The 11,098-nt window shown below is 53.9% G+C and overlaps 1 protein-coding gene across 4 annotated transcripts; it reads left to right on the top strand.

Moving 5' to 3' along the window:
• The first annotated feature begins 568 nt into the window (after positions 1-568).
• Positions 569-8,393, top strand: MYADM (myeloid associated differentiation marker). 4 transcript variants are annotated; one of them, XM_038753073.1, is made up of 3 exons: positions 569-594; positions 3,598-3,660; positions 6,126-8,393. In XM_038753073.1, the coding sequence occupies exon 3, from the start codon at positions 6,128-6,130 to the stop codon at positions 7,079-7,081; it is 954 nt and encodes a 317-aa protein (XP_038609001.1). In that variant the 5' UTR covers positions 569-594; positions 3,598-3,660; positions 6,126-6,127; the 3' UTR covers positions 7,082-8,393. The 4 variants fall into 4 exon arrangements, with proteins under 4 accessions (XP_038609001.1, XP_038608999.1, XP_038609002.1 ...); XM_038753071.1 differs by lacking the exon at positions 569-594 and adding an exon at positions 1,821-1,902; XM_038753074.1 differs by lacking the exon at positions 569-594 and adding an exon at positions 2,062-2,085.
• Positions 8,394-11,098: the final 2,705 nt, after the last annotated feature.

Here is an 11,098-nt window from a genome sequence, read left to right as displayed (position 1 = left end):
TGAGGCCCAGAGAATGAAGTTGTTTGTACATATTTATTACTCTATTTATTTATTTTATTTGTACATATCTATTCTATTTATTTTATTTTGTTAGTATGTTTTGTTCTCTATCTCCCCCTTTTAGACTGTGAGCCCACTGTTGGGTAGGGACTGTCTCTATATGTTGCCAATTTGTGCTTCCCAAGCGCTTAGTACAGTGCTCTGCACATAGTAAGCGCTCAATAAATGCGATTGATTGATTGATTGATTGATTGAAGTGGCTTTTCCGAAGTCACACAGCTAAGTGAAGGAGGCGGGATTAGAACCCACGACCTCTGACTCCAAAGTCCGGGCTCTTTCCACGGAGCCTTGCTGCTGTTTCTCCACCACAACGCCTCTGTGTCATCCGGCTCCCTCCCCCGTGAGTGGAGGCTGCCGCAGGGCGGGGCTGGGACCGTTATCCCGATTGATCCCGTTAGCTTGGAGTCGCTCCTCCTCCTCCTCCTCGGCCGTCCCCAGCCCAACAGCCTGCCGCAGTCCCCGCCCTGGGCCCAGCCCCCGCCGGGAACGGAGACGCGGAGAAGGGAGAGGGGCAGACAGACAGACAGACAGACAGTGAGTGACGGGATGGAGGGGGCCGAGGGCCCAGGCGCCCCACCCCATCCTCTCTCATCCAGATGTGGTGGTGGTGGTGGTGGTGGTGGGGCGGGGGGGGGATGAGGTAGACCGGAGGCTGAGGTCATCGTTGTCTTGGAAACAGCCAACAGCCGAGGACAACAGTGTGGGGAGGGGCCCAGGGGTCCGTCTTCCTCCCCCTCCCTGACTTCCTTCTCCCCGCCCCCCTGTTTCACTCATCATCATCATCAATCATCAGTCGTATTTACTGAGCGCTTACTGTGTGCACAGCACTGGACTAAGCGCTTGGGAAGTACAAGTTGGCAACATATAGAGACAGTCCCTACCCAACAGCGGGCTCAGGCTCCCCGGGTCCGTCTTCCTCCCCCTTCCTGACTTCCTTCTCCCCACCCCCCTGTTTCAATCATCATCATCATCAATCGTATTTACTGAGCGCTTACTGTGTGCAGAGCACTGGACTAAGCGCTTGGGAAGTACAAGTTGGCAACATATAGAGACAGTCCCTACCCAACAGTGGGCTCAGGCTCCCCTCCTCTGGCCCTCACCTCTACTCCAGCCACAGGCCGGGGTCAACCATGAGGGAGAAGGGAGGGAAATGGGGGAGGTTTGGGGTGGACGGGGGGGGGGCCGGTTTCCATGGCCACGGAGTTGTTTATCTTTTGTTTCCCCTCCCTTCCTCCCCCTTCCTTCCTCGGGCCTAGTCTCGGGCCGCCCCGCCCCTCCCTCCGCCTGCGGTCACCTGGGCCCGAAGAGAGCTGGGGGCGGAGGTTTGGGAGCCGGGGGCTCCTAGGGAGGGGGAGTCCTCCCCCTGGCCACATCCCCAGCTTCAGTTTTCCCCCCTCCCAAGGGGGCCAGCCACCATCCGGGGGCAGGGAAGGGGCTCAAGAAAACCCAGCCTCCCACCTTCCTCCTCCTCTCCCAGTCTTTTCTTCTCCTTTCTGACCTCCCCAGCGGTTAGAACAGTGCTTTGCACATAGTAAGCGCTTAATAAATGCCATCATCATTATTATTATTATTTTCCAGTCCTCCCTACTTCCCCTTCCCTCTCCGTCTTTGTGCGTTCCTGCCTCGAGCTCCGAGTTTGCAAGAGGCCCGTCGCTCGGGCCCGCCCCCTCCCCGCCCCAGCCCGGGCCCGCCCCCTCCGGCCCCCTCCGGCCCCCTCCGGCCCCCTCCGGCCCGGGACCCCACCCAAACCCACACCGCCTCTCCCACCGCCTGGGCTCGGGTCCCTCCGCATCCTGCTCCCACCCCGAGGTGAGGCCCGGGACCCCGCTCCCCGTGCCAGAGGTGGGCACCGACCTGCGGTCTGCGGGGTGGGCGACTGAATGAATGAATGAATGGGAGGGGGTGGGCAGGGTCCCGAGGAAGAGTTAGGGGCAGCGGGACGCCGGCGGTCCGGATTCGAAGAGTCAGATTTTTGAATCTGCAGGCGATTTCCAGTTACGACCCTGCAAACCAGAGTCAGAGGGGGTAAATAGATTGAAGGTGGTTTTCTCCACTTCCCTGTTGCCCCCACCCCTCTCCTTCCCCAACGGCCACTTTCCATATCCTCTGTTCCTCCATCTCTTTCCCCTCGCGTTCCGGTGTTTCCCTTAATTCCCTTCTCTTCCTTCTCCTGAGTTAAGGGAGGGGTGGAGGTGAATCGATTCAGGGTCTGCTGCCCCCACCCTCTCTTCTCTCCCCTTTTTCCTCTTCTCCCCACTTCTTCCTCCTCTTTCCCACCACTTTTTCCTCCACTTTTCTCCCACTTTTTTTCTCCTCTTCCCCCCACTTTTTCCTCCTCTTTCCCCCCACTTTTCCCTCCTCTTTCACCCCACTTTTCCCTCCTCTTTCCCCCCCTCTTTTTCCCCCTCTTTCCCCCCCACCCCTTTACTTCTGACGCCTTCCAGGTTGAGACCATCTCTTTGGTATGCGCAGCTGGGGTGTGTGCTTGGTGGGGGGGAGGAGGGGGCAGGGACACCCTTTCGCCTCCCCCTGATTCATTCATTCATTCAGTCGTATTTATTGAGCGCTTACGGTGCGCAGAGCACTGTACTAAGCGCTTGGGAAGTCCAAGTTGGCAACATATAGAGACGGGCCCTACCCAACAGCGGGCTCACAGTCTAGAATGCGGGCCCCCCGAGGATCCAGGCGTCCCTTTTTCCAGGTCCTCGGGCTGGGGCTGGCGAGGTGAGCGGCCTGAGAGTTTGGGAACGCCCAGCGGTTGCAAAATCGGGAATGGAGGATTTCCGAGGTGGTAGGGGGCGGGAAGGGGGGGGACCGAGGACACCAGGGTTGGTCCTGGCGGGGAGGCGAGGCGAGATTTTGCAGCTCCCCCGGGGGTGTCCCTTGGGGCATCCCCCTCCCCCAGGATTTAAATCGGGGGAATCCGGGTGGGGGTGGGCTTGGATCTCCGCCTCCCGTTTCCTCGTCACATCCACATTCTTGGGGTCGGGAAAGCTTGGGGACCATATAAGGAGAGAGGAGCGGCGGGTCCGCCCTCAAATTTTCCAGCCGGGGGGACGCCTGGGTCCCTGCGGGGGAGCCGGGGCTCCCGGGGGTGTGGCCCCTCTCCTGCTCGCTCCCTCGTTCATTTCTTCATTCAGCCTTACTTATTGAACGCCGACTGTGTGCAGAACACTGGACTAAGCGCCCGTTCAGCTCCCGGGCCTGAACTTTGTCCGCGTGGCCTAGGCCGGGCGTGGGAAGAGGAGGTAGGGGAGGGGGCGGGAAACTCCCCGGATGGGGCTGGGGGGCAGGACCCCGGGGGCAATCAATCAATCAATCGTATTTATTGAGCGATTACTGTGTGCAGAGCACTGTGCTGAGCGCTTGGGAAGTCCAAGCTGGCAATATCTAGAGACGGTCCCTACCCAACAGTGGGTTCAGAGGCCTGGGGGCGGGCCTGCTTGCTTAGCGCTCCCGCCTCTCCAGGGTTGAGCCGCTGCCCAGGTGGACGGGGAGGATTACTCACATTTGGTTCCCTTCCCTGCCTCTGCACAGCCTTTTCCAGGCCCGGGACGCGCCCGAATAGTCGCTCCATTTGGTTGTGAGCGGAGACTGGAGGTAAGTTGGAGCCCAAGGGGGTCGGACATCCTGGGCGTGGGAGGAAATGGAGACAAACAGCCCCGTAGCTTCTTTCCCCTTCTCTCCCTCTCTCCCCTTCCACTCCTTCCTTTCCTTCCAATATGTTGCCAACTCGTATTTCCCAAGCGCGAAACAGCCCCGTAGTTTCTTCCCCCTTCTCTCCCTCTATCCCCTTCCCCTCCTTCCTTTCCTTCCAATATGTTGCCAACTCGTATTTCCCAAGCGCGAAACAGCCCCGTAGTTTCTTTCCCCTTCTCTCCCTCTATCCCCTTCCCCTCCTTCCTTTCCTTCCAATATGTTGCTAACTTGTATTTCCCAAGCGCGAAACAGCCCCGTAATTTCTTTCCCCTTCTCTCCCTCTATCCCCTTCCCCTCCTTCCTTTCCTTCCAATATGTTGCCAACTTGTATTTCCCAAGCGCGAAACAGCCCCGTAGTTTCTTTCCCCTTCTCTCCCTCTATCCCCTTCCCCTCCTTCCTTTCCTTCCAATATGTTGCCAACTTGTATTTCCCAAGCGCGAAACAGCCCCGTAGTTTCTTTCCCCTTCTCTCCCTCTGTCCCCTTCCCCTCCTTCCTTTCCTTCCAGTATGTTGCCAACTTGTATTTCCCAAGCGCTTAGTACAGTACTCTGCACACAGTAAGCGCTCAATAAATACGATCGATTGATTTCTCCCCGTCTTCCTCCCTCTCCCCCTTTTCTCCCTTCTCCCCCTCCCACACCACCACCCTTTCTCTGCCCGAAGCGGGGCGGGGCAGGCACCCTGGGTCATTCATTCATTCATTCAATCGTATTTATTGAGCGCTTACTGTGTGTGCAGAGCACTGGACTAAGCGCTTGGGAAGTACAAGTTGGCAACATAGACGGGCCCTACCCAACAGTGGGCTCACAGTTTAGAAGGGGGAGACAGACAACAAAACAAAACATATTAACAAAATAAAATAAATAGAATAAATATGTACAAACAAAATAGAGTAGTAAATACGAACCAACATATATACGTATATTCAGCTCATCAATCAATCAATCAATCGTATTTATTGAGCGCTTACTGTGTGCAGAGCACTGTACTAAGCACTTGGGAAGTACAAGTTGGCAACATATAGAGACGGTCCCTACCCGACAGTGGGCTCCCGAATTCGGTTCGGCCAGAGGCAGGCCCAGGCCCAAGGGAGCAGTGACCCGATGGACAGATGGCCGAGCAGCCGAGTAGGGAGGGATCTGGTCTACAGAGCCTGTCTGGTTTTGAGATTTGGTGTCACAACCGCCCCACCCTTTTCCCTTCTTAGACTTTGGGCGTCTGGTCTCCCGGTGTCAGCCATGCGACCGTTTTTAAATTATTGGGAAAGCCCCCATTCATTCATTCAGTCGTATTTCTTGAGCCCTTAGCGCTTGGGAGAGTACAACAATAAACAGTCATATACCCCACCACCGCACCTCCCTGGATTTTCCCCTTCCTTTCCAGAATAATAACCTCAGGTCTTTCTCTGTGCCTCAGTTACCTCATCTGTAAAATGGAGATTGAGATTGTGAGCCCCAGGTGGGACAACCTGATTACCTTGTATCCCCCCAGCGCTTAGAACAGTGCTTTGCACATAGTAAGCGCTTAACAAATACCATTATTATTATTGTTATTATTTCTTCCCTGCCCCACCCAGACCATGGCAGTGGGTTCAAGGGTTGTGAACATCTTTAATGGTTTGAATCAAATCCCTCTCAGGGGCCAGATAGCACCCGAGTCATGCCAGACCAAGGGAGTAATAATAATAATAATGGCATTTATTAAGCGCTTACTATGTGCAAGGCACTGTTCTAAGCGCTGGGGAGGTTACAAGATGATCAGGTGGTCCCATGGGGGGCTCACAGTCTTCATCCCCATTTTACAGATGAGGTCACTGAGGCCCAGAGAAGTGAAGTGACTTGCCCAAAGCCACACTTTCATTCATTCGGTCATTCAATCGTATTTATTGAGCACTTACTGTGTGCAGAGCACTGTACTCAGCGCTTGGGAAGTACAAGTTGGCAACATATAGAGACGGTCCCTACCCAACAGTGGGCTCACAGTCTAGAAGGGGGAGACGGACAACAAAACAAAACATATAAACCAAATAAAATAAACAGAATAAATATGTACAAGTAAAATAAGTAAGTAACTAGGAAGCAGATGCCATCTACTGGGGGTGGGGGGGGAGGGGGAAGGGGGAGGATGAGAGGGAGGGGAGGTGGTTGAACAGGTTGAGTTTATGACAGGGCTGCCACATAAGCCAGCCCCAAAGCAAACTGGCCGCCCTGGGTGGGTCATCTACGGTTTATGAGGGGAGTCATGGGAGGAACGCACAATGACTTATTTGTAGTTTGAAGTGGGGAAGCCGGAGATGAAAAGTCTGGGACGATTGGCTGAGGAGTCCCAACCTCCTTCTTTCTCCTCTTTTCTCCTCCCACCCAAGCCATGCCAATCACGGTCACCCGCACGACCATCACCACCACCAGTATGTCGCCCGGTGGCGGCAACCACACTATCGTGGGCTCCCCCCGGGCTCTGACGACTCCGCTGGGCATCGTCCGCCTGCTCCAGCTGCTCTTCACCTGCGTCGCCTTCTCCCTGGTGGCCCACATTGGTGGGTGGTTTGGCTCCATGGGAGACTGGTGCATGTTCTCCTGGTGCTTTTGCTTCGCCATGACGCTCGTCATCCTCCTGGTGGAGGTGGGCGGGCTCCAGCCGCGGGTCCCCGTGTCCTGGCGCAACTTTCCCATCACCTTCGCCTGCTACGCGGCCCTCTTCTGCCTGTCCGCCTCTATCATCTACCCGGTCGCCTTCGTCCAGTACCTCCATAAGGGCGAGCAGAAGGACTGTGGGATTGCCGCCACGGTCTTCTCCATCCTCGCCTTTCTGGCCTACACCACCGAGGTCTGCTGGACCCGGGCCCGCCCGGGTGAGGTGACGGGCTACATGGCGACCGTGCCGGGCCTCCTGAAGGTGGTGGAGACCTTCGTGGCTTGCGTCATCTTCGTCTTCATCAGCAACACCAATTCCTACGAGCGCCACGGAGCTCTCAAGTGGTGCCTGGCCGTCTACTGCATCTTCTTCATCCTTTCTCTGGCGGCCATTCTGCTCTGTGTGGGCGAATGCACCAGCTGGCTCCCGTGCTCCTTCCACACTTTCCTCAGTGGCTACACGCTCCTGGCGGTCCTGGCCTATGCCACAGCCACGGTCCTCTGGCCACTGTACCAATTCAGCAGTCGGTACGGGGGCCACAGCCGGCCGAGCTACTGCCCTCAGAACTACGGTAACCCGTGCCTCTGGGACAGGCTATTGGCGGTGGCTGTGCTGACCGCCATCAACCTGCTGGCCTACTTGGCTGACCTGATCCACTCTGCCCGGCTCATCTTCGTCCACGTGTGAGCAGCTGGGGGAGCGGGCAGTGAAGAGAAAGGGATGTTGGAGGATGGCACGTGCGAGACAAGGAGACGAGGCCCCTCTGGGGGTTCGGTGGGTGGGGTGGCTATGCTACCTGGGTCTCCGTGGGCACCTCCGGCTTTCTCCCTCCTTCCCCTCCTTCCTTCTTTTCCTCTTTCTCTTTCAAATGCATAGTGCAGTGCCATATACCCTACAGGCTCGATCACTTTTCCCACTTTCTGGTCCTTCCCTTCCTGTCTCTCCTCTTTTCTCTTCTTGAGGTGCTGAGCTGTCTCCACCCCTCACTTATATCGCTGTTCACATCCTTGTATCAGTGTTACCTGCCCCCCTCGGCCGGGATTCAGGTTCCACCCTCCTGGCTGGGATTTGAACCCAATGACGCCAAAGCATTTCTACCCCCTCTGGGCTTCTGTGAATATGTGTGTGGTCTGTATGTGTGTGTCTGGGTGTTCGCGCGCATGTGCACGTGTGTGTTGGGTGGGTGTGATCTGGATTGGGAGCTGGGGCCCAGGGCAATGGGGAGGAGTTTTAAATTCACTCTCCCTGTTGAGAATATCTGGCTGGAAGTCAACCCCCCTCCCCGCCCGCGACCAAGAGCGGCAATTTAAAATCCAGGCCCAATCTTGGTACCCAAACTCCCCTTCTCCTCCCCCAGAGGCCTGAGATAATTTTGGTTCTCAGATTTTGGTCCGAACAGAAGAGTCCCAGGAGGAGGAGGTAATCTTCAAACTAGCATCTAGATTAGCTTCTAGATCTAGATTAAGGGTTTGTCCCGATTATCAGGGAAAATAAAAAAAAAACTAGTGGCCATTGTCCTGAAATCTACGTCTGCATAATGAGGTAGTGATTATATTTGCGCAAAGTTAAAAAATAATGGGGAGGGGGCGGGGGGGGGGTTATGGTATTAAGGGTAATGCCTGAAGGTAGCCCTGGTAGGTGATCAATAATGTGAAAGAATGACAGGCATCGTTTAAAAAGTGATGTTTGATCTGATTAATTCTTTATCAGAAAGATGAAGAAATGGATTTAGCCACGCTCATCTTAAAGGCAAAGTCTGATCCAATGCGGTCTTTAAAAAGATATTTATCTGGTGGATAAAAGCACCATCGCCGCTGCCAAGTCTTAAAGGCAATGTCTGATCCAGTGTGATCTTTCGAAATATTTATCTGGAAGACAAACATCCTCGCCACGGCGATCATAAAGGCACTGCCAACGGCTTATTTATCTGGCTGTTACAAATCGCCCCAGTTTTCATTTTCCGAGGGGCAGGATATGTTTTGGAATATCTGGAAGGTGGCAAAAAAAAGGGTCGTGGTTGCCATGATCTTAAATACAATTTTAGTTGTCTTTTTCTCCTTCCGACACTGCCAGCTCGCAGCCCCGTCCGAATTGTACGCTTTGCTCCTCCCTGCTCGCTGGAATTTATAGAGGGAAATTGGGTTTTCTCGAACTTCGCGTTCCCCCCGCCAAGCCTTGCTTCTGGTCACGTAGGGGGAAGGCGGCCACCTCCTGGGCCTCCCCACCCACCCCCTTCCTCGCCCCTCACAGCCTCGTTCGTCGGTTCGTTTGTTTGTTTTTTTTTTTATTATTATTATAACATGAAGATGTAAACGAGAAAAAAAGAAAAGCGTGTCTTTGTGGTGTGTCTTCTTGAGGCGCCGAGCCGCGCGGGATCCCTGCCCTCAGTCCAGGCCTGGAAGATGGCGGGGCCAGGACTGGACGGGCCCTGGGAGGAGGGAGGGCGAAGAAGAGAACCATTGGCTGCAACCCCTCTTTAGGGGAGAGCCCCCTCCACTAGTGACAACCCCCTCCCACTCCCTCCAAGTCCCCTCGCGGCCCTTCCCTAAGGGGCAGTCCCCTCCAATCAATCAATCAATAATAATAATAGTGATGGCATTTGTTAAGCGCTTACTATGTGCAGAGCACTGTTCCAAGCGCTGGGGGGGATACAAGGTGATCAAGTTGTCCCACGTGGGGCTCACAGCCTTAATCCCCATTTTACAGATGAGGTAACAGGCTCAGAGAAGTTAAGTGACTTGCCCAAGGTCACAGCAGACATGTGGCGGAGTCGGGATTTGAACCCATGACCTCTGACTCCAAAGCCTGGGCTCTTTCCACTGCTGCTTCTCTCCTATCAATCGTATTTATTGAGCACTTACTGTGTGCAGAGCACTGTACTAAGTGCTTGGGAAGTACAAGTTGGCAACATAGAGACGGTCCCTACCCAACAGTGGGCTCACAGTCTAGAAGGGGGAGACAGAGAACAGAACCAAACATACTAACAAAATAAAATAAATAAATAAATGGAGTAATAAATCTGTACAAACATATATACATATATACAGGTGCTGTGGGGAAGGGAAGGAGGTAAGGCAGGGAGGATGGAGAGGGGGACGAGGGGGAAAGGAAGGAGGGGGCTCAGTCTGCGAAGGCCTCCTGGAGGAGGTGAGCTCTCAGTAGGGCCAGTCCCTCCAAGTCCCCTGTCACCCCCTCATTCCTTCATTCATCGTATTTATTGAGCAGTTATTGTGTGCAGAGCACTGTACTAAGCGCTTGGGAAGTACAAGCCGGCAACAGTGAGCCCGTTGTTGGGTAGGGACCGTCTCTATATGTTGCCAACTTGGACTTCCCAAGGGAGAGTGAACTTGTACTTCAATCAATCAATCAATCGTATTTATGGAGCGCTTACTGTGTGCAGAGCACTGTACTAAGCGCTTGGGAAGTACAAGTTGGCAACATATAGAGACGGTCCCTACCCAACAGCGGGCTCACTGTTGCTGACTTGTACTTCCCAAGCGCTTAGTACAGTGCTGTGCACACAGTAAGTGCTCAATACTAATACTTTTGGTATTTGTTAGGCGCTTACTATGTGCAAAGCACTGTTCACAGTACGTGCTCAATACTAATACTTTTGGTATTTGTTAAGCGCTTACTATGTGCAAAGCACTGTTCTAAGCGCCACGGAGGATACAAGGTGATCGGGTAGTCCCATGTGGGGCTCACAATCTTAATCCCCATTTTACAGATGAGGTAACTGAGGCCCAGAGAAGTGAAGTGACTTGCCCAAAGTCACACAGCTGACAAGCGGCGGAGCAGGGATTTGAACTCATGATCTCTGATTCCCAAGCCCGTGCTTTTTATATCGAGCCTCGCTAAATTCATTCATTCAATCGTATTTATTGAGCACTTACTGTGTGCTTAGCACTGTACTAAGCGCTTGGGAAGTCCAAGTCAGCAACATATAGAGACGGTTCCTACCCAACAGCTGGCTCACAGTCTAGAAGGGGGAGATGGACAACAAAACGAAACACTCCCTCTCTTCCCTTTCATTCATTCATTCAATTATATTTATTGAGCGCTTACTGTGTGCAAAGCACAGTACTAAGCGCTTGGGAGAGTACGCCCCAACAATATAACAGACACATTCCCTGGCCACAACGAGCTCACAGTCCAGAGGGGAATACTGAATATAGAGATGGTCCCTACCCAACAATGGGCTCACAGTCTAGAAGGGGGAGACAGACAACGAAACAAAACATGTAGGCAGGTGACATGTAGACATGTAGCCCCCTCCCCAGGGGACAATCCTTTCCTATCCCTCAGGGTCCCCTCGCCACCCCTCCCCTAGTGACAGCCCCCTCCCACTCAATCAATCAATCAATCGTATTTATTGAGCGCTTACTGTGTGCTGAGCACTGTACTAAGCGCTTGGGAAGTACAAGTGGGCAACATATAGAGACAGTCCCTACCCAACAGTGGGCTCACAGTCCCCCTTGTGTCCCTTCCCTAAGGGACAGTCTCCTCCGGCCCCTCCGAGGCCCCTTGTGCCCCCTCCCCAAGGGATAGACCCCTCTGAGTCCCCTGCCCCCGGGCTTGGCAGTCAGAGGTCATGGGTTCTAATCCTGTATCCGCCACATAATAATAATAATAATAATAATAATGGCATTTATTAAGCGCTTGCTATGTGCAAAGCACTGTTCTAAGCGCTGGGGAGGTTACAAA

Source organism: Tachyglossus aculeatus, chromosome 10, assembly GCF_015852505.1.
Source record: "Tachyglossus aculeatus isolate mTacAcu1 chromosome 10, mTacAcu1.pri, whole genome shotgun sequence".
Lineage (NCBI taxonomy): Eukaryota > Metazoa > Chordata > Mammalia > Monotremata > Tachyglossidae > Tachyglossus > Tachyglossus aculeatus.
Note: the sequence above shows the minus strand (reverse complement) of the source record. Positions and strands in the feature narration are given on the sequence as shown.